The 22,268-nt window shown below is 44.5% G+C and overlaps 4 protein-coding genes across 7 annotated transcripts in view; 2 read left to right on the top strand and 2 right to left on the bottom strand.

The window, feature by feature from the left end:
* Positions 1-1,942, top strand: part of CARHSP1 (calcium regulated heat stable protein 1) — a 37,133-nt gene extending 35,191 nt beyond the window's left edge. The window contains exon 4 of the mRNA XM_021539932.3: positions 256-1,942. Coding sequence (XP_021395607.1) covers positions 256-418 — 163 coding nt within the window. The 3' untranslated portion in view covers positions 419-1,942. The remainder of the gene's footprint in view (positions 1-255) is intronic.
* A 556-nt stretch (positions 1,943-2,498) lies between these two features.
* PMM2 (phosphomannomutase 2) lies at positions 2,499-9,841 on the bottom strand. 2 transcript variants are annotated; one of them, XM_021539925.3, is made up of 8 exons: positions 9,513-9,841; positions 8,769-8,822; positions 7,761-7,837; positions 7,093-7,184; positions 6,326-6,425; positions 5,832-5,907; positions 4,593-4,708; positions 2,499-3,620 (listed from the first exon to the last, which is right to left on the bottom strand). In XM_021539925.3, exons 1-8 carry the CDS (start codon positions 9,658-9,660, stop codon positions 3,516-3,518), a joined length of 768 nt encoding a protein of 255 aa, XP_021395600.1. In that variant the 5' UTR covers positions 9,661-9,841; the 3' UTR covers positions 2,499-3,515. The 2 variants fall into 2 exon arrangements, with proteins under 2 accessions (XP_021395600.1, XP_021395601.1); XM_021539926.2 differs by lacking the exon at positions 9,513-9,841 and adding an exon at positions 9,040-9,143 and having other exon boundaries at positions 8,711-8,822.
* On the top strand, positions 9,361-12,299 carry TMEM186 (transmembrane protein 186). Its single transcript, XM_021539930.2, has 2 exons — positions 9,361-9,391; positions 9,994-12,299. The coding sequence occupies exons 1-2, from the start codon at positions 9,383-9,385 to the stop codon at positions 10,726-10,728; spliced, it is 744 nt and encodes a 247-aa protein (XP_021395605.1). The 5' UTR covers positions 9,361-9,382; the 3' UTR covers positions 10,729-12,299.
* ABAT (4-aminobutyrate aminotransferase) overlaps positions 11,998-22,268 on the bottom strand; it is a 50,553-nt gene continuing 40,282 nt past the window's right edge. For all 3 annotated transcript variants that reach the window (XM_021539922.2, XM_021539924.3, XM_021539923.3), the window contains exons 7-16: positions 22,183-22,263; positions 21,977-22,069; positions 21,539-21,601; positions 20,942-21,005; positions 20,166-20,314; positions 18,784-18,921; positions 17,444-17,611; positions 16,569-16,715; positions 15,436-15,547; positions 11,998-14,157 (exon numbers count right to left, since the gene is read on the bottom strand). In XM_021539922.2, coding sequence (XP_021395597.1) covers positions 14,036-14,157; positions 15,436-15,547; positions 16,569-16,715; positions 17,444-17,611; positions 18,784-18,921; positions 20,166-20,314; positions 20,942-21,005; positions 21,539-21,601; positions 21,977-22,069; positions 22,183-22,263 — 1,137 coding nt within the window. In that variant the 3' untranslated portion in view covers positions 11,998-14,035. The remainder of the gene's footprint in view (positions 14,158-15,435; positions 15,548-16,568; positions 16,716-17,443; positions 17,612-18,783; positions 18,922-20,165; positions 20,315-20,941; positions 21,006-21,538; positions 21,602-21,976; positions 22,070-22,182; positions 22,264-22,268) is intronic.

Here is a 22,268-nt window from a genome sequence, read left to right as displayed (position 1 = left end):
TTTATTTGGTTTTATTTTTAACTTCTTGTGGTTAGTTGATTTTTTTTAGGGCGAGGCCGGTGTTTATAGTGTTTTCATAGGATTTCACTGCAAGACAACCAAAATCAGCCTCAGACTTTGACAGATGACAGGCTCTATAAAATCCCTGAAGAACTTTGAGCATCTAAGATAACGATTATGATAAAAAATTCAGTGAGCTGCAAAAGTGAGCGAGTGTTGATGTGATTCATGACTGACTGGAGCTTCCCTCCACAGCATCGAAGGCGAGTACGTTCCTGTGGCAGGCGACGAGGTCACCTACAAGATGTGCACCATCCCTCCCAAGAACGAGAAGCTGCAGGCAGTGGAGGTGGTGATCACTCACCTGGCCCCTGGCACCAAGCACGAGACGTGGTCAGGCCATGTCATCAGCTCCTGAGGTGTCCCTGGAGCGTGGCTGCTGCCGGCGTGGGCTCTGCTCAACTGGCTGCAGGACCTGGCTGAAGAATATTGTGTGTGAGGAAATACTGCATTGTCAATAAAGCAGAAGAAGGCCAAAATTACCATTTTTTACAGCTGGCCTGATTAAAAAAAAAAAAAAAGGCAATTCAAATGCTAATGAAAAAATATCTAGCGTAATGTGTTTACAAGAAATGTATTTAAAGAGAACTAGTTTGTGTGCTTGGTGGAGGATGGGAGGTTTGGGTTTTCTTTTGTCTTGTGAACTGATTCCAGGAAATGCCCAGGGGAAGGGGGGAGAGGTTTCAAGGAGAGCCCTTCTAGTGCAGAGGGTCCAGCACAACTCTGAGCCCTGGGTGCTGGGTGAGCCCTGTGCTCCCCTGGGCTGCTCTTCCAGGGCTGCAGTACTTTACTGCTGATAACAGTGCCTGAATGCCTTGGCCTGACAGACAGAGGTGTTCATTGCTGATTTGTTTTCCTCATGGAAGGAAGTTCACAAACAGAGCAGCTGCCACAGGGTGGAAAATCTCCATCAGGTGGTTATGCCCATCAGGTGCACCACTGCAAATGGTGTGGCTGCAGTGTGGAAACTGTGTTGTACTGGTGAAGCTGGGGTTTGTGAATTTACTTAGGTGCCTTGATGGTTGATTAGCAACAGATTTTATAGGCCAGTATTTAAAAAAAAAAAAATCCATCCCAAATTTAAATTTTCTTCAAGGTAAAGTGGTAGAAAACTGTAGAGTAGTGGATACTTCATGGCCTCTGAGTGTGTCTGAATTTTGACAGGGCTGAAGATTTGCCTTCTAGACTGCATACAGCTGAGTGCCATGGTGAGCTGGGGGCAGGCAGGACACCTGCACTGCTGCACAGCAGGTGTGTGCTGCCCAGTGCCCGTGTGTGAAACACCGTGTGAGCTCCTCTGCAGGCTCAGCTGTCTTGGTGAAGTAAATTCTGCTTCTGTCTCCCTGGCAAACTCGCTTGGTAGGATGTGATAGGGCCGCCCTTCCCCAGACTCTTTGTGTAGTTGTAGTGCTACTAAATTGGTTTTGTTCCTATTTGCTTTCCACTTTTTTTTTTTTTTTTTCAAATGAAGCATTTTTCTCTGTTACTTTCCTAACAGTGGATTTTTATTGACTTTGCAAATAAAAAAAATAAAAAGAGGCACAAGTCTTGTTAGTTGTATAAAACAGTGTAGCTTCAGTTGTGTATTTGGAGCTTCACCAAGAGGTGCTCGCTGTCAGGATGTGGCCTGAGCCTTTCACAGCAGCTGATCTGTCCCCAGGTGTGATGTGGGGACAGCACAGGGGTGGGGGTCAGGACTGCTGTGCTGGCTTGCTTTCCCTTACCTGTGCCTGTTACACCATGGTGTACTGGGGGTTTGGGCTTGGTTTTGTTTTTTATGGCCCATAAAGCCTTGGTTGTGGTGGGTTTATCACTGTGCAAGCTTGTTGGAATATCATCTCCTGCTTTCTTTACAATAAATGCAACAATTTCAGTGCTTTAATGTGTTTCCAGTCTGCTCCCTGGGTAGCTGATGCTGAAGAAGTTCAGCTTTAAAGAAGGGGAGAATGCAGGTGCCTGCACATGCATCCCTGTGTGGCAACTAAAGTTGATTTAAGGAAATGTTTTCACAGCCACTAACTGCAGAACAATTAAGAAATAACAAGGCCAGCACATGTCAGAAGAGGCTCCCAAGACAGAGCAGCCAGAAATGTGTTTGGGGCTGAAAACGATGAATGCAGCAGCTCTTAAACTGTCCTACATTCCTACACGAGGAATGGTCCTGAAGAGCATTCCTACACGAGGGATGGTCCTGCTCTAAGTCAGCTCCCATTAAAACAGGAGTTAGCCAGGGAAGACATTTGCTAGAAGATAAAAACATTTTGATGCATGAAGTGCATTGCAGCTCCCCCTCTGTTTTTGTAAGATCTTTTGGGCATTTTGGGTGGTACACAAAGATTCTATTCCCTGCTTTTCTACTGTGCAAGTATCCCACTAATCTGGAAGTGGAAAGATTCAAATAACTAATTTCTTTGTACAGACAGGCAGCATGAAACAGGTCTGCTTCAAGTATTTTATTTACCAAAATGACAAATCAAAACAGTATTTTTTCATTATAAAATCAGATTTTATTGTCCTTTACTAAGTCAAACCGTTTATATTCAAGATTACTTTACTAATGCCAGATGAGAAAAGTAATACTAATAGTTACACAGACTGCCAGGCATTGACTTGAATTTTAATAGAAACATAATTTAAGTCATTTTTGTAGTATGAAAAATCTCACCTACTATTAATGCCATAACCAGGAATCTCAGAAAATGATCAGAAAGTGACAGAAATATATTTTGCTAATACACTGAAGTTATTTTCATTAATTTTTACAAGTGATTTTTTTTAGATTTGGTCTGCACAGAGTGTAGGTACTATGACCTGACTTGTGCCTTTGACCACATTCCTCCTGAGGAGGGAACTTTGGCACCAGCTGGTCCAGCATTCCAAGGCCTTCTGGTTCAGTGCCATCTTCCCAACCCCAGGAAGAGAATAAAACCATTCCCTTTTACTCATCTTCCAGCTTTAGACAATAAACTGTCTTATAATTAATGTTAATTAATACAGCACATGGTAAGTATTTAAAAAAAACAAAAACTGCATCTTTTAAAAAGCTGCCTCAACATAAAAATATTAGGAATTAAACCTTTCAGGCCAATTTTGAGACTATGAATCAACTAGAGGCAAATTATGTCCCCCTTTCCCTCCCTAAATTGTAATTAATTAGTTAAGGAAGTTTATAGGTATCTTAAAAATCAACCCAAAATATAACCCAACCCAAACCCCACAACCAAACAAAAAAAAACAATTTATGTGACTGGAAACAGAAAGGATGGTGCTAAATGAGCTCTGCTGTGTTCCCTCAGGCAGCAAGGGGTCTTCAGTTAAAACATTTCCCTTTAATAATTACTGACCTGCAAAGCACCTGCTATTCATGACCAATTACAAAAAACCAATACAGAATGATGGTATTTCAAGTGATTTTGCTGTTTTAACTGTCTTGTAAGTTGAACTCTGGAAGTCTTTTATTTAAAAAATAGCTCTTCACAGATTCTTTTTGTATCCTGTGGGGATGTGACACTGTGGCCTTCTGTTCTGGAGTCTGTGAAAATTTCATAGTCATTCCCTCCCTGGAAGCAGAACATGATTTAATGTTATTTAACATAAAGCATAGTCACAAAAAGGGACAGATGAAAGGAAACAGGGGAAAATTGACTTTTTCCAAGGGAATGCAGTGATTAGACTCAGTGAACAACAGCATGCCCCTGTATGAGCACAGATCCCCAAAATCCATCCATAGCTTCATTCCTAAACTTCTGTTTGCCACACTCCTTCCATGGGGGTCAGCATCAGCTCTCAGTACTTCAACTCTCTGGAAATGCTGCACTGCCACTTAGAGGGTCTAAAATGAACTGTCTGTACGCTCTGTGCCAGAGGGACAGGTGATTACTTTTGCAGCTGATGTCAGGGGAAAAAAACTTTAATTTCAACCTTTTAAAATTTGTAACTGTGAGCTCTTATCAAATCAAGCCTTTTCTTATAAAATTTAGCCTGACACTGTCCTTTGGCCATATTCAGACAGCTTTCATTTCAAGCAAGTCCTTGTGCTTGCCAGTGCCCTCACAAGCTCTTGTCAGGTCTCTGTTCAGGATTTTTAAAAGCCTATGAATTGTCCTGCAGAGCTCTGCCCCATGATGAGGGACAAGGGGCTCTGTTCAGTTCCCCAGGGTGGAGAAATACAGAGTAGTGAGTAAGGCACAGTGTTAAATAAGATAGGAAAGAAATATGTTTAATAAACACCAGCCAACAAAAATCAATTTACACTGACCAGGCAGGACAATCAGTTTCACACAGTCATGTCACCTAGGTGTTTAACAGAATTACAGAAGTTCAGTTTTAAAACAACCTCTGCTAAGGCAAGAACCCTGTGTTCAATTCAGGAAACAAGGAAAACTTCCCTTCTGCAGCCAGGTAAACATGGACACATGTTTATGCCCTGGCTTCAGCTCTTTTCAGGATTAAGGTTATAAGGTTAGAATCTGCACTCCTTGAAGTTTAATTACAGCAGCTCTCAAATTACTGTATCAAACTAATGTACTCACTGGCATGGTCTTGTCTCCAAAGAAATAAATAGTCTTGTATCCATCCTTGGCAACAATTCCTAAGCAGTACCTTTTATCCCAGCCATCTGGGAACACATCGATGCTTATCTGTCCTCCTAGGAGAGAGAGGAACCAAGACTTGTTTCATTTTAAAAATGTATTTCTGAAGGGAGAGGAAGTGAAAAAAAACCTAAACTGGGTAAGATTTTAGGAAGAGGAAGCTTTGCAGAAGACACAGAAATGCTGTGAGACTCTGGAGTAAAGTCCTGCAAGTACAGAAAATGTTTTATAGGGTATCAGTTATTAGAGCTGTGATTCTGAGATTATTGATTATTTATCCATTCAACAAAGTCTGAGCATGTTCCCAAATACTCACTGCTATCCAAAAGAACCTTTTAAAATAATTACAGTTAACCTCTTTACTTTTAGAAAGAAAGGACATATGAACACAGCCACTGATATATTTACAGCCATAAAATTGTAGGCAAAAGACTTCCTAAGGCTTTCAGAGTAGGAAAGGGAAGAAATCAGCCCTTTCAGCACACCCTGAGAGAACAACAGCTGTTCCAGTTCTGAGCCCTTGGCCATCACCAATACCCAAGAGCATGACTCCCAGCTGGAGCAGGTGTCCAAAAGGTATTTACAACATAAAGGAGAGCTGCACTGCAGTTCACTTTTGCCTTAGTGCTTCAGCACTAATGCCAACCATTATTTGCAATTCTGAAAAATAATCAAAGGCAGGAGTGTGGTAATATATTAGAAGAGACGGTGAAAAAGCAAAATGCATAAAAAATTAATTCCCCCTTATTGTATTTTTTTTTTCCTTAAGCTTGCACTTGCTTTTGGATTCTTTCTTTTCTCCCACACAATGCAGGTATAGCTGAAGAACCAAGGGCAACTGGAACAGCACTGAGGGAGTGGTTCTGATCAAAACTGATTCACAGAAACCACTCTGACTAATCCAATGCATCTAATATCCTCCAAAATGAGCAGAATCAGTCACACAACTGACATTAAAGGACAATGAACTGATGACAAGACATGAAGTGCTCTTTGTTGATGGATTTCAATTAAAATGTCCCAATAAAAACCTGAGAGGAAAAAGAGGCTCAGTCTTGCAACCACCCCCAGAGAGACCTGTCAGACAAATGAGATGGGATGTCACAGCCATAAGAGAATATGACTTAAATGAAATTTAAATTGATTGATATTTTAAATGACATTCTTTTAAAGTATTACCTATTGAAAATGTGAGGCCTTTGCCTGCAAATTCTCTTTGTAGATCAGCTACAAATTTCTCTCTTATATGCTCCTTCTGTTAAGGAAAAAAGAAAACAAAACCAAACAACAGTTACATGCTGTAACTGTGTTGATTTACCAATGAAAAGATAACCCAAAACCACCTCTAAAAAAGAATGGTTTTATTGATTTGAATGGACCCAGGCTGGTTACACTATAGAGGAGAAAGTATGGTTTTACCTAGGACAGGGTTTTCTAGAAACCCCATGAAGCAGGATGTTCAGTGCCTGGATATTGGATTAAAAACATGAGCCAAACCCACCCTTCTGCAAGTAATCCCTGCTATTCCAACAAAAAACCTCACACTGTCTATTTCCTGAGGTCTGAATGAGGAAATTAGTTACACCATATGGAAAGGATTTAAATTACAAAAAAAACTTGCACAAATTATAAAAGTTTTTAAAACTGCCTTCTCCAGGAGAGCTGTAACTCACTTTATCAAGTTCATAGAACTCAAGTCGTTCTTCCTGGCTGCAGCTTCTTCCAATGGGGGACACATTCAACATCCCATTTCGGAACTCGATGAAAGTGCCTCTGCAAGGGAATTGATAACAAGACAGAAAATAGATGAGAAAATTTGCTCCAAACACTACATAGCACAATAAATTTCCATTTAATTCTAAAGGCAGTGAGAATCACCTGTCTCACTACTGGTACCTCTGGCACCAGTTAGTCTTTTGAACTTTGAATATGGCAACCTCCTCATCATCCTTACTGGCTTTTAGAAGTCCCATTTGGTTTAACAAGTGTGACTGGAGCATCCCATCAAGCTCAGAGCCTGACAGGCCAGGCTGTCAGTGTGGGTGAAGCTGCAGAATTCACAGCAATGTGGGCAGTGTTCCACCCAGCACATTTCAGTGTCTGCAGCAGCTGCACCTCACACATCACACAGAGCTGGTCTGGCTGCACTTCTCATCTCTGGAAAACACTATGCTGCTGAATTCCAAACATGGCAAGGGAACACTCCTACTTCAAACTGAATCTCCTTCCCTCTAACACAAAAGTGCCAAATTAGTATTTCAAGCCCTGTACTCCAGCTGGGAGCTTGTCTTTGTATGCTTGGACAGAGCTCTGTTTCACACACACAGTGCTGTTTCCCAAGCAGAAATTCCTCTTTTTTTTCTTTTGCTGAGCACCCTGAGCTGAGCTTTATATGCCCTATGGAGAACAGGGTCACGCTGAGATGTCTGTGTGCACATACCTCTTTTTTGGCAGCTTAATCTTTGCAATGTAACTCAGGCAGTAGTTGATGACTTCTTGAAGGATGTCCTCGCCCAGGTGGCCCTGAATGCTCTAACAAAACAAACACCATTCAAACAAGGGTCCAGAATTTGAGATTCTAAAAGCAAGTCACAAGGAAAACACAGACATTGGGTAATCAGGCATGGTTAATACCACAGAAGAACAAACATGCCTTCAAACAGTGACATCAGCTGATGCTCACATGGTACTAACTAAAGGCTCTCATTTTGCTTTTTGTTCACTTTATAACACCAAACTGTCCTTTAATATGATCCTACTTGAACCTGCTTCAGAAGAAAACTGTGCCACGGGCAGCAGCCCTGAACAAAAAGCTGCATTTAATGTCTGTTACAGCCAAGAATGAAGAAAAGGAGCTTGTTCCTGCAGTAAACTGGAACCACTGGTCAAGGCAGCAAATTTAGCCAGGATCTCTTTTAAATGTTTACTCTCCATTACTTATGTTAAACATTACATGCCAAATGAATGATCCATTAACAGGACTAACATATGAAAGCAACAGCAATTTTAGTCTTTGAAAGGGTGATTACAGAGGACTACACTGTACAAATAAATCAAAATCTTGTTTAGAAAATTTCTTTTTCTCACTATTGGAAATTTCACACTTACCTGCTTGCTCAGGAATTTCCCATCTTTGTATGCTACAAGGCCATTTTCTGAGAACACATAGTCATATTTTTCAATCACTGCAAACAAGCAAAAAGACAGTAACTCATCATTTCCCCTCAATGCTTAATGCAGAATTGTCTTAAATGCTAAATTGGTTAAAATACAGCAAACATTAACTCCTAAAGCATGAAAAGTTTCAGCAGCATAGCATCAAGCACAAGATTAATGCTAGTCCCATTCCTCACTATGATCAGCACACACCTCAGATCACGTGAAGTCATTTGTTTGACTTACCTTTGGTTTTACTTAGAGGCATATGACTCTTTACATTAAGTGTAAAGGAATGCCCAAACACGTGGCACATGGCCTGGCTAGAGAGCAAGTCAGATACTGCCCTTTAGGTTTGTTTCCTCAGTGTCACTAATCTTCAGCAAATGTCTGGGAGTTGCGAGTCTCAGCACTACACAAGATGATGATGATATGGTTGACTGGAGACCACTTGGGAGGCAAACGAACTCGGCTGTCTGGGCACTACAGGAGTTATCAGTGGCATCAATTGAGTAAAGAGCATTAAGAATAAAGGACTAAGCTAAGGCAAGAGTGCATCGCTGCATCAGAACCCCGCACTGAACAAAAGCAGGTCCTGAGGGAAGTGCTGACAGCGGACAGCCACGCGTGTATGTCACACACAGGACTCCACTGTACACACAGTGTGAAAATGCCCTCCCAAGGCTGCCAGCGAGGCAGGATTTCACCATCAGCAACAATCCCTTAATTTGATCTACAGACAGCGGTGCAAGCAGGCTGCGATTCCCAAGGGCCGGTTCGCAGCTCCCCACAGCCTGGGTGCACCACAGCAGCACCAGGAGCCAGCTAAGAGCGAGGGAAGAGGGGATGAGGAGCTTCAACCTCCAGCTGCCCTTCACCGCGGCCCGGAGCGCGGCCCTCACCGTCCTCGCCCAGCTGCTCGCGGATCTTGGCCAGGTCCGAGCCGCCCACCACTCCCACCTTCGCCTTCTGCCGCAGCCGCTGCAGGAACGCCGCCATCTCCGCCGAGATTTTCTGCGGTCCAAAACAGAGCGGTCAGCCGTGCCGGAGCCCAGCGCCTCCATCCCGCCACGCCGGCCCACACGCGCTGTGTCCGCGGCGTTCCGAGAGCCAAGCGCGGACACGCCGGGCCCCGCGGAGTGCCGCGGAGTGCCGCGGAGTGCCGCGGAGTGCCGCGGAGTGCCGCGGAGTGCCGCCCGCCCCCCGGGCTCGCAGCGCGGGCCGCACTCGCCTGCCGCGGCGGTGTCAGGGTGCCGTCCACGTCGAACAGGCAGAGCGCGGCGGGCGGCGGCGCCATGGCTGCGCGGGGCCGCGCCTCCCGGCGGGGCCGCGCCTCCCGGCGGGGCCGCGCCTCCCGGCGGGGCCGCGCCTCCCGGCGGGGCCGCGCCTCCCGGCGGGGCCGCGCCTCCCGGCGGGGCCGCGCCTCCCGGCGGGGCCGCGCCTCCCGGCGGGGCCGCGCCTCCCGCCGGGGCCGCGCCTCCCGCCGGGGCCGCGCCTCCCGCCGGGGCCGCGCCTCCCGCCGGGGCCGCGCCTCCCGGCGGGGCCGCGCCTCCCGGCGGGCCGCGCGCGGGGCCATGGCGGCGGTGAGGGCCCGGGCTGCCGGGCGGGCTGGTCCTCCTTCTTCTCCTTCCTTCTCCTCCTTCCCCCTTCTCCTCCTTCCCCCTTCTCCTCCTTCCCCCCTTCCCCCCTTCCCCGTCTCCTTGCCTTTCGCCTTCTCCGTCCCGCTCGGTGACGGCTCCTCGCCCGCGTGCTGCGGCGCGGCGGGGGCAGCGCGGAGCTTCCCCTCCTGCCTTTGCTCTGCAGTCCTGCGCCTTCCCAGCGTCTGCTCCCGCTCTCCCGCACCGTGCTTCATTTTTCTTTCCTGTTCTCCTAAATCTGCGGTTTAAGGGGTTATTTAGGGAGTGGGCGGTTTCAGCAGCTTTCCCTGGGCTGTTGCTCAGACGGCGAGAGGCAGGGGCTGTGCCAGGCTCGCTCGCTGATAGCAGCTGTGTTAGCGAGGATTTCCCTCGGTCTGCAGGGAGGGATGCGGGCACAAAACCAGTTTCCTGTCAGAGCTCTGGTTTAAGGTCACAGTGACCCGGGGGTTTGCTTTACTGGCTTTAGGCGCCCGAGTGACCAGCTCTGAGCTCTCAATTGGGCTTTAAAGAGCACTCAAACGATGACCTGTGGGCATCTTACCTTACAGGCTTGGCTCTGCACTAGGACTAAAGCCTGCACGGCAGCAGCTTTTGGGAGATCTCTACAGAAGGAGCTCTGGACAAGGTCGTGGAGAAGGGAAGCTGCTCGCCGGCCCTGGATTTTTGGTTCGTTGGAGTGTTTGCAGTCACAAACCCAACGAGTTGATGGTGTCAGTAATTATCTCAGGAGACCGCGAGAGCCGCCTGTGTGTCTGTCCCACTCAGCCCCTGCTGCAGTGCTCCAGCAGAAGGCTGTGGATGGGCGGACAGAAGAGTTCAAACTGGTCTACAGGTTCCCAGGGATAAAATACTGCAGGGTCCTGTCAAGACTGAAGCTGCTGCAGACTGCCACCTCCATGGTCATGCTGCCTCCCATCTGCTACCTCTACCTGCAGGGCCAGGTGTCTCAGAATATCCTCCTCTATACAACTGGCATCGCTGTCTTTGCTGGGGCAATGTTGTATGGTATGAGCTACTTTTTCAGAAGAATTATTGGATTCATCTACTTAAGTGAAAGTGGACAAACTGTCAGAGTGGCCCACTTGACATTTTGGGGAAGACGTAATGATATTTACTGTCCCATAGAGACAGTAGTGACTTTGGATGAAGTTGGAGATAGCAAGGACGAGCTACTTCACCAGTTCAAACGGTATAACAGTACAGATACTTTGTATTTTACAATTAAGTATGGCCAGATTGTAGACAGACAGAAATTTACTCAAATATTTGGAGAATTTGTGTGACACAGCACCTCATTTCCACTGACTGTCCATGTTCATTGTGCTTATTGTTTCATGAGGTTTAAGTAGTTTACCAACCTACACATCCCTGTCCTTTTCCTGTGCAAAGCCTGCTGTAAGTACACCCAGTGTAGAAAGTCACAGTGGTAAGGCACAGTCCACTGGATTAAAGGTCTTGCAGCTTGTATATGGTGTGAGGAGTGTCTGTTCCATGTAGGATTCAGTAATGTCACAGCATTCCAAGCCTGGACTGTCCAAATTACTGGAGCTGACCCTGGCTGTTTCATTCTATTGGCCTCTTTGGTGGTTATGAAGCATGAAAAATCTCTTGAAACGAAATGCAGGAGCTGCCAGAGCATCCTCACTTCAAACTCAGTGTTTCTTTTAGCTAATTTCAGGTTGGCTGGGAAGCCTTTGTAAATTAAAGCTGGTCTGGTACATCCATAGGATGGGTACAGCTGAATGTCAGAGAGGGACATGCTCAGGTGTTAATGCCATTGAGAGAACTGGGAAGGTGTGTGGGCTGTCCTGGCCTCAGGAGGGTCCTCCAGGATGGGAGTGGAACTGGGCAAAACAAGGGTGTGGGCTACAAGAGACAGTGGCAGCTCAGCTGGTAAGTTAAAGGCAGGGACAATATTTCAGGAGCCTCTTACAGAAATTGCCATTCTTCATTGGAATGGGAAAAGCAGCACCTGTCTCCATGAAGGACTGTGATTCCATGGTACTGGTATGACTTCTCCTTTTCCAAAACCTCAGTAGAAATGAGGAATTTAAACCCAAGAAAGAACCAAACATATCACCTATAACATGTAACACATTTTTTTGAATTGTCAGAAGCAAGATAACTCCTTACACCCCTCTTCTAGCTTAATTTGAAACTGGCAAATAAACTGACTCTCACCAATAGTCTGGAGTGTTCTTTCCTTATTTTTTCCTCATATGGAGTGAAACCTCTGTTTCTTGGCAGATCAGCAAAGGATCAGTTAAGTAAAATTGCCATTTAAGTGCACAGGGTAACCCTGAATTACTATTTCTAACTTTAACTTTTCCTAGTGGGGTTCTGTGAGTTTAAATTTTGGCTGACACTGTCTAGCACAGCAGTATCAGAAGAAATCCAAATGTTCCTCGGTGTAAACACCATGGCAGCAAAATACAGTGGGCTGTACAGGTATACTGCAGTTTTTGGAGGTTTATCTTCATCAGAATGTATTTAATATATGCACTAATGGTTCAGTTTAGTAGTGGGTGTAAAAGAAAAAGCCCTGGAGAAGATCAATTATAAATATTTTATTTAAGAATATTGATTACACATGATTGATGTCATTTGTTATGAATCTGTGTACAGTTACTAGTTACACCATGAAGTGTACTTAAGTATTTGTTTAAACATTTATTTGGCACTGTCTACAGTATGCTGTAAACAATATTAACTTTATATGCTTCAGCTGTAGTGCTTTCTATGTATTCTCTAACGATTCATCAATATGTTGTACACAATTATACAGTTACTGAGTGTCAGTAAAAATTATAAAAACACCTAGAGTAGTCATAATAAAAGTGAAGATGTGGTAAGACTTCAAATTACTGGACCTTTGCTTCTGTAAAAGTACAAGACTTGCTAGAGACATTCACTAAAACTACTGCACTGATATGTTGAACAAACTAATTCCCAAAATGCTGTCAAATCCAGTTCTTGGTTTGACTTTCCTTTTGCTGATAATACGCTTACGAGGACAGCGATGACAATGAAGTTTTGTTGAACACGAATTTTTACCAGTCCTTCCCCCAGATTTCTACAACCTCTGTTCAAAAACCTGCTCAGGTTCTGCCCATCTGGCACCAGAATTCTGCTTTCTGAGAGGTTTACAGAAATCCCAATGGGTTTAAGCTGGCAGAAGTGACTGTGCTTGAATTTCCCGATACCAGTATTTTAAAATGGGAAAACCATGGTGAACACTTCTCAGAGCAGGTAAGGAACATTTTCACATTTTGGTAGCTGTATTAAACATGTAAATCTTTTAACTTCTCTGTTTCTTATGCACTTAAAAATTGTGGTCAGGTCCTGAAAGGGCAACTGTAAAAGTCCATTGTGGTCCCTGTTTTTTGGTGCACAACAGAAAGTTAAACTTAGTAAACAAAATCCAGATGCTCACCAAGAAAAATAAAAAGAAAGGCACCAGATCTAGTTCAAGTCAGCTTTCAGCAAACAGTAAAGAGACATCCAAAACAATTCTCTGAAGAAAAATTAATGAACTGTTGACACATTTTTTGATCCTGTGGCTTTCTAGAAGATCTCTGAAGTATTGATGACTTAGAATATACTATTAGAACAAAAATAGAATTACATTGCATTATAAATGTGCAGTCAGGACTAGGCCTTCACTGCAGTGGCTCTGATATCAGATAATGGCATTTCTGCTTTAGTTTTACAAAATACCTCAAATATTTGTGTAGAAGTTATAATAGATAAATTAATGGCTATTGTGTGTTCTGGGCAAATAGTAAAATAATCTGGAATCATTCTAGACTGCTGGTAGAAGTGGAAGAATGTGCTTTGCATGGTTCTCTAAGCTTTGTCAGATTACATACTTCAGGGTAGAGTTTTCTCTGTACAAGTCTGCTTGTAAGAGAAGTCAAAAGTTTTAAAACCCATCCATGATGAGGACAAAAGGACAAGGGCATCAGTGCCACTTGCAGTGCTGTAGGTGTGGCTGAGGGCACCAGTGCCCCATGAAGCAGTGAGTGCAGGCTGGGCAGAGCTGCCCTGATGCAGTTGGTGTGGCAGATGCCTGTACTCGAGGGAATAAAGCTGGAAATTATTCTGTAAAATACTGTGCTTGGCAGTGGTGGAAAGCAGAGCTTCCCCTGAAACACTGATTGGATTCCAGCTGCCATTAGAGAACGGCACTCTGCGTGGCAGGCGTGTGGCTCTCAGTGTTTGGCCACACTTGCTGCTTCTGGATGCAAATCTACCAGGGTCACCTGTGGTTAAACAGACTGTGCCAGGTCCTGCTCAGACGGTGCAGAGTCAGGGACATGGCTGTGGGGAGCACTCTGCAGTGACCATGGCCCAGGCCAGAAGAGGGAGGTTCTGGGGATGCACAGTGAGGGACAGCTGCATGTACCTGCTGGTGACCAGTGCCAATGCTCTGCCTGGGGCGCGTGTGCATGGAGCAGCTTGCCTTGGGCAGGATTACAGACAGAACACAAACCTCAGCTTATGACTTTACACTTATCTTGTAAGTAGAGAAGACATGAATTAATGCAAACTAATTTCATAATCAGCTGTTCAGTGCAAGGGAACTGCTTTTTACTTGAAGTTTGCTAAGATGTCACTGAAAATGTTCAGAAAGAGGTGTGCGTGGTGGTCCTTGAAGATCAGCGTGGGACGAAAACGGATGGATCTGTCTCCACAGCCTCCCAGGACAACACCTGAAATGAGAACACAATAGGTCCTCTAGTCATTTCCATCTTTGCCAAATAGCCAGAAAAATTCAGGTCTCTCAATGGGGATACCCTCACTGTGGAGGGCCAACAGCAGCTCCCCAAATCCTGCTAGCCACACCATGGTAGAGCACATTGTGGTGTGAATGGCCTCAAGCTTCACAGCAGCTTAGAAGAACACTGTGGGTGCCCTGGAGCTGTTCTATAAAACACTTGAAGTATTGGGACTAATCCTGACAGCAATGGAAAGAACCCATACAGCACAGAGTTCAAACACATCTGAGATTTCAGAGCTGCAGTACTCTCCTGGTGAAGTGTCTTGGTGCCACAACAAGAACACAGGTGGTTTCTTTGCATTGGTTTTTAAACTAATTTTTTTTTTTTATGACAAAAAAGTTAAAATGTCTCAGTGCCTGCAAACCTCTCCCTGCAAGTGCTTTAACTTTTAACCCAAAATAAATTCTTAGAAGTGTTTGAATGAGAATCCATATTATTAAGCTGATCTTACCCTGCCTCAAAGCAGAACCTTAGTTTCCTATGAAACAAACCACTTGTCTTCTCTCCCTGCTGGCTTAGTTTCTAAGAACAAAAAATGGTGGCTTTTACAGTATAAAAGTTTGGTTTCACCACAGTTTAGATGCACCCTGCCTGCTTCTTTCAAGAGATAGTAGTAACAGCAAAAACAGACAGTAGCAAACACAGGGCCCACACAGTCAAAGAGAAGGTTAGGTGTGGAGCCCAAGGTTCTCCTCTGGATACCTGGGCCTGTCTGCAGCTGTTAACAGTTCTGTGGGAAAAGAGGGATGTCACTGTAGATCTGTGCCCATTTTAGACACTTGTATTTAATCATGAGGTATAGAAATATATTTATAAAACTCAGCGTTCTTCTCCCTGTATTTTCCTGAGTGACGTCTACTTTCTTCTAACTTTCCTGTTTCTAAAAGTAAGCCATGTCCATGGGCACCTAAAATCACTGCAGAGGACTCTGAACCTGATGTCACAAAAACTCAGACTCTACACAGATCTCTTCCACTAACCTCAGACCTGCAGAGACTGGTAAATGCACACCACACAACAGACTGCTCTGAGGTTTCTGACAACAAGTATTTCCAGAAAAGTCTAAATCCAACTCTGTCATTTCACTACTGTCCTCTGATACAGAAATACTCATGCATTATATGAAAAGGAAAATGTGAAGTATTACCTCCACAAGTGAATGCTACTGTTTGTCATGTGAAGCTCATCCACGCACACAAAGTTTCTTACCTTTGTTTCTGGCTATTGTAATTAACTTGTTTCTAGTTGCATCGTTTGGAGTGTCAAACGAACAGAATGTTCCTCTTCCTCTCACTCTGCTGATGAGATGGGGGTAACGAGCCTGCAGAGAGAGGAGAGACAAGCACATGGCAGGTGCTGCAATAGAGGGCACCTGGTGGCAAGGCTGGCTCTGCCAGGAGGAAACCCTGCTGCCTCCTCGCTCCGCTGGAGTGGAGCATGGCTCACATGGCCTCGTGCTCTGCTCAGCCTGCAGAGCTCCACACAAAGCAGGGAGGGAGAGTGAATTGACCCATGAGCTGGGTCAAGTAAAACATTCTTTAGAATGAGCATAACACACCTTATTTACATCTACCGTGGACTCCAGGAAAAACCGAGCATAAACCATCTGCACTGGGGCTAGAAAACAGCTCATTCTTACCCTGCACTAAAACCCTTGCCAGTAGTATCTGCATCACTTATTCTCAATCACAGACCTCATATTTGGAAGAGCAATCTTTTGGATAGGACTAGTTGTATTCTGGCCCTCCAAAGTATGAGATTATAGTATTCTGTGCTCTCCTGCCTGCAATGTGTTAAAGGGGTGGCGAGAGCAGAGACTGTGTTTGGGGTTATTCTGTGCAAAATGCCTTTGAGAGGTGAGCACCTGCAAGCCTATCTTTAAATGCCTGTCTGTAGAGCTCCACAGTAGAAGCTGTAAGGAATCTCCCTTAAACAAGGGAGAAAAAGATACAATTTTCTTACTTCAACAGCCTGGCAGAACTGGAACAAAATATGAAAGGACCTTCCTTTGAAAAGAACTTTAGGACAAGGAATACTAATGGCTTATGGTAACAAAGCCTTCTAGCAAAGTAATTTAATTAGCTGCAGTACATATCTTCAGATATTTTGGGGATCACCCTTTATATTGGATTAATCTACATAAACCTAATATTTTTAAGTCAGTAAAAGAAAGTTTATTTCAATTCCAAATGGGACACAGTTATTCAGGCCTGTGTTGAAGTTACTATAATTGTCTAGACCCCAGCTCTATCTCTTCAGCCCAAGTGTTTAAACTGGATGAGGTCAGATCCTACTTCAGCACCAATTTCTCCTTTTTATCCACAATTCTTCCAGATGTTTACCTGCAGATCCAGCAGCCCAGTCAGTAGTGCTTTCCCAGCATGGGTTGCATTGTTTAGAAGGTCTTCTGTTTTAATAACCTTAATGACTTCAGCAAGCATAAGGTTCTTGGATGGATCTCCAAGCCAGGTGTTAAAAATCCGGTAGGGCTTCGGAAAGAGTGGAAAAAGAGTTGAACATGTTAACAGGCAAATCACTATAAATTAAGAGAAGCAAGGCATCACACTGGCAATGCAAACGTGGATATGAAAAGGGAAGCACTAATCTCACCAACCCCCTTTTTTATGTTGTAAAGCTAAATCCCATTGCTGAGCTGAAACACTGAATTCTTCAGGGTGATTACTTCATGCTTCTCATTTAGTGCACTCTGCCTTGCTACTCTGATGTCTCACAGAAACACAGCTACAGATGACAGGAAATCAGCATCATTTATACAGGCTTTACACTGAGCTTTATGTTCTTCCCCTTAATTTGACCTTTCATTTATTACATCTAAAATGTCATTAGTGCAAAGAAGAAATTTTGCTGACAGAATCTGAAATGCTGACATACAAGCTTTGAAATTCCCGTTGCCCCACAGGAGAAGGTGTCAGTTTGTGGTTGGATTTTGTACTGAAGGTTTATTCCATTAGGCTTAACCCAGTTCTCCTCTCCCCTACACCAGCTTTATGACCTTGGTGACTGACAGCAACTGGAATAAAAGTGAAGATGTGATGACAACTGTTGTGTGAGCACACAGCAAGTTTGTGTGAAACAGCAGCCCCATCCAGCTGAACCTGCACTGCTGGAGGAAACCTTGTCCCTTCCACAGATGTTACACACACTCCTCAGGGGGTCACCAACCAGCACAGAGTCCAAGTTTCATCAAAAATCTTACAGCATTTGGCCTGAACTCCTCTTTGTGGAAAAACCCTCCTGTCATCATCTTCTTACTGAATGTTACCACATCCGCTGGGTCATCCAGGCCCCAGTGCTCGTGTGCCCAGAACTTTCCTGTGCAGCCGCCTCCCGTCTGCACCTCGTCCACCAGGAAAGCACAGCCATGCTGCAGAGACACACGTGAGGAGCAGGGAATGTGAGCCCTCCTTCCCAAACCCAAAACACCTCCCTTAGTGAACACAGCAACACAAGCCAATCACAGGCTACACCCCTCCTTCCTCTTCCTTCACTGCCCCAACCTCCCCTCCTCAGCCCCATCACCAATGCCACTCGTGTCAGATTTCACAATTAAAAATCCAGCTCTTTTTTCAGGAAGGCACTAGAAACTTGTTTTCTACCCGTACTCATCATGTATATGTTTTTATATAGTCTTCAGCACTTCTAGAGGACACCTGAAAACATCTGGGAAGAGCAGAGGTGGCATTTTCAAAGAAAGCCCCTGAGGGAAGCAGAGTGTCATTTCTAGGAATTTGTTGGAAAGATGAAGTCTCTGCCCCCAGTCAGAGTCAGGCATTATGTGGCACAGAGGCAGTACCAGCAGCATGAGCTGGTCCATTTTAGGGGGCATGAAAAGCTGCCTTTCAGACAACTCTGCTGAAAGAGCTACTTGTGAGCTGGCAATGTGGGGTTTTTATGTGAAGGACTATTTTGTACAAACTTTGTGACAGGGAGAGCAAGCTATATCATAATTCTGTATTTAAAAGCAATGGGTAGCTACTTGTGGCAGCATCTCTTCAGCACACAAATGTTTTTTTGAGGGTGAAAAAAAGCATGGAGTAAGCATTACTGAGGGTCATAGCTTCTAAATAGGTAACTTTACATTTCAAGTACCGAGACATCTGTCCTTTTCATTGTTTTATTGGAACATCAGCACTATGGCTGGACTCAAGTCGTGTTTCAGGTTTTTTTTTGCAATTAAAAACATGTCATTAAAAGTTTATACTTTTCACAACTGCTTCAGAAGTGGAATCTTCTCAACCAACAAGCATAATCATTTAAAGAACACACCTGCAAAATTCATAGCTAATGAATCAGAGTAATTTCTTTCTCACTTTGAAATTAGAAGATAATTTATTGGACTGGGGAAAGCATGAGGTTTGAATCAAATGGAAGAGAGCAGGGATTGCTGGTATGTGGTACAGAACTACCCTGACTGCTGCTAAGGAGGCCTGTGAAACCCTCCAAGAGCCTGGGGCAGGGCAAAGCCTCTGGAGACACCCACAGTGTGTGGGTGCATGTTTTAGCTATCCCTGAGTGCCCAGAGAAATGTTTTATCACCTTTCTGGCAATATCTCGCAGCTTTCTGAAGAAGTCATCTGAAGCATGATTGTCCCCACCCTCTGACTGTATCGGTTCCACAATGATTCCAGCCACAATCTTCTTCTTTTTCCTGTACTTTACAATCAGGTCTTCCACCTGTAAAACAAACACTTATAGTACTGCCTCCTTCCAGAACATTTGCACATTTCCTCCTAGCTAGATGAAATCTCATCAGACCTTCAACTTTGCATGGAAATTCCTGGCTATAAAGGTACCGGGAGGAAATTCCTGGCTATAAAGGTACCAGGAGGCATAGAGGATTAACAAGTGGTTCCTCCAGCATTTACCACTGCCTTGCTGCTCCTGAATGGGTTTTCACCATGTCCTAATCACACTGTAACTAGCTGCACATTTATCTACAGTGCTGTGAAAGCTCTAGCCAGGTTCAGCTGGCAGTGTGCTGAGCACCACTGCAGCTCACTGTGTTACTGCTGTCATTCTACCTAAGTGATATGGAAGGGGATGGATTTTGTGTCATAAACCAAAACTCTGCTAATGTGTTAGAAAAGGTCATCTGGAAAATTCTTTTTCCAGTCACCTACTTCAGATATATTAAAATTAATCAGATGAAATAGTGCAAAAGTCCTGTTGTAAGGGGCTGACAGATAATTCTCATTAACCTCCTAGTGCCAGTTGCTGCAATTAATGGTGTTTTTGTGCTTGAAATCCTTCACACCCCTCAGGGCCACAGCCCCTGCAGGCTGTGCAAGGCAATGTCTTCCAAAGGGGGCCAGTAAGCCAAGCACAGACTTGCAAAGAAAAGGTTTGGGTTTCTGGTTGTTCTGTTGGTTTTTAAAATAATGTTTGTTTTAAAATAATGGCATCCAGCATTGCACTTCTCCCACCAGAGCTACCCTGGAGCAGCCCCAGGGAAGCACAGCATTTGCTGTGCTGTGTTCTCTGAAGCGAGGCAAGTTTGGCTAAGTGGACTGGCAGGTCCATCTCTGCACAGTCAGAGCTTTATGCCAGAAGCTGCCATGGAGAAGCTGGAAAGGCTGAAATACTCTTAAGAGGTTTTCTCTGCAGAAAGGGCTATCCACACTTATCCACACTGTGCTCTCTCTCAGCCCATGGCCCTCTGGCAAGAGTTGGCAGACGAGTTCACTGTGATACAAGCAAGTTCTGAGGGTGAAATTTCACTTTGGTATCACTGATGCAGCCCTGACTTCCCAGTGAGTTGGCAGGGAGACAGGTCTGACTGCACACAACAGTGAATGCTGGTCCAATCACAGGCTGTTCCAATCCCTGAAAACATTCTTTTAGTGACAAGCACTAATCCTACCAACACTATTCATTATTTCAAATCAAAAACAACAGAAAGCTGCCAGGGAATTTTTTACCTCCTCTAAACAACGGGCTTCTTCCTGTTGATTCTCTTTCACAAAGTCTTCCAGGGGATACTTTAGCCTTGGAAATGGAGCAATAGGCCAGTCCAGTGAGGGAATGTCCAGTTTGTGAATTGCTTTAGAGTGAGTTGTAGCTAAGCAACCTAAGCCCAGAGAGGGAATAATTAAAATAATACCCATCTAGGACCAATACAAGAAAAAAAAAGCCACCAAGAGGTGAAAAATGGCCTGACTATAGAATTCTCTTAACTGCTCTGTGTTTTTACTGTCTTCTGAAATACTGGGTAATTGGATTTAGTCAAGCTTAAATGGATTGCTCTAGATCTTAAGCATCAGTTTCCACATGCACCGTTCCAGAAGAGCAGGAGAACCTCTGTCAGTCTGAACAGGTTGCTCAGACAAGGTGGATTTCATCCCTCCAAAGACACAAAGCTCACAGCTACAGCACTCTCAGGTAACATGCTCAGAACAAGGACTGAGCTGATATAAACCAGTAAAAGTGAGTGACAGCATGTTTGTGGTGATTTTACCCCAGGAGTTGGATTTTCATGAGTACAGACAGGAAACTGCAGATTCAGAATGAAAATAAAAGCCTGTCTGAAAAGAATTTTTCAAAAAACACAAAATCAATTCCTACTGTCACTCAAGCATTCCAGTGCTAGCGGGGCTTCTAAGGCAACCCTTAATGAACCTCCAGCTTCTCCACTGGCACTGTGTGTGTAAGGACAAGCAGAGTGAGTTGAGGGGTGAGGGGGACAGGGACAGCTTACCCAGGGTCCTGCCGTGGAAGCCGCCCATGAAGGAGAGCATGGCGTAGTCAGGGCAGCCAGGGGGCTGCAAGCAGAGCACACAGTGGGGTCAGCCCGGGGGAAACATCCCCCCACTGCCCCCTGAGCTCCTCTTCCAGCAGGCACCACAAATTGTTACAGCCTCCCCCTCGGTAAGCACACGGGTCAGCCCTAACCCTGCCCAGCTCCCAAGCCCCGGGATGTACATGGATGAATCCTTGGTGGATGTTGTGGTCTGGCATCATGCACAGGTGAGCTCAGACCAGGCTGAGCCTTCAGCACAGTCACCCCTTTGTACACAAATTAGAAGCATTTGTTTATGGGGTGGCTGTGCCTGGGAGTGGCCTTGGGGCACTGGGGGCTCAGTGAGGAGAGGCTGGGGCTCCCCTGTGCTGCACCCCCATGCATTCCTGATGACTCCCAGATATTTGCTGGGAACAGCCTGTATTTCACCATTTCCTAAATGTACAAAGCCTGGATTCCACTTCACATGTAGGGAACCAAACTTTCCCTCCCAGTCTTCTCTTCCAAGCCCAAATCAGTGGTACATCTGTAGGTGTGGTAAAGAACAAATGTTACCTGGTTAATCATGCAAGATTCCAGTTCTTCTTTTGTGACATTATTATGGCCCCTCTCCTTGTTCTGCAAAAAACCCAAACAACCCAACATGAGTGTTCCTATTGTTGTAACCAATGCATTTATGGCTGAACCACAAACCAGGGATGCTCATATTCAGGACTGGATTCCAGGAATACCCTGTCTGTGGTTTTCACATGCTGACTACAATCTGCATTCTCTTTATTTCCTTTACTTTGTGACTTCTAAAGTTGTGTCAATATAAAGTAAAAGCTTAGATGAAGAGGTTTTAATAAAGATTTTATACTAGATTGAATATAAACAACATCATAAGCAAGTCAACCTCCAAGCCTCACATTGTTTTGCAATAACAAATCTGATTATGACTAAATAATCATTTCTACATCTAAACCTACAAAAATACCTTAATGTTTTACTTACTCTGTACCACATGAATATTGCTTTAAAGGCATTTTCATTAGAGCAGGATCCACAAGACATGGTCATCACCTGTGACAAACCCTTAGGAGCCACCTGTCAGCAAAGACAGAAAATTACTCTTGAAATACTGAACACAAGTATAGTGCAAAATGATAACAACAGTGGTGATAATGATAGTGATCAGTCCACAGGTATCTCAAACTTACTGATAGCAAAGACTCCTTCAGTTTTTCTGTAAAATTCTCTGGAGGTAAAATCCCTAGGGCAGGTCTGTTGATAAAAGTGCTCTAAA

Source organism: Lonchura striata, chromosome 16, assembly GCF_046129695.1.
Source record: "Lonchura striata isolate bLonStr1 chromosome 16, bLonStr1.mat, whole genome shotgun sequence".
In the NCBI taxonomy this organism is placed as follows: Eukaryota; Metazoa; Chordata; class Aves; order Passeriformes; family Estrildidae; genus Lonchura; species Lonchura striata.
Note: the sequence above shows the minus strand (reverse complement) of the source record. Positions and strands in the feature narration are given on the sequence as shown.

Excerpts from the sequence above, each read along its gene's own strand:
- PMM2 (XM_021539925.3), bottom strand. The coding sequence starts at position 9,660 with ATGAAGCACGGTGCGGGAGAGCGGGAGCAGACGCTGGGAAGGCGCAGG. Across the intron at positions 6,426-7,092 it reads ATTAAGCTGCCAAAAAAGAG|AGGCACTTTCATCGAGTTCC; the intron begins GTATGTGCACAC and ends ATTCCCTTGCAG. Across the intron at positions 3,621-4,592 it reads TTGGAGACAAGACCATGCCA|GGAGGGAATGACTATGAAAT; the intron begins GTGAGTACATTA and ends TTCTGCTTCCAG.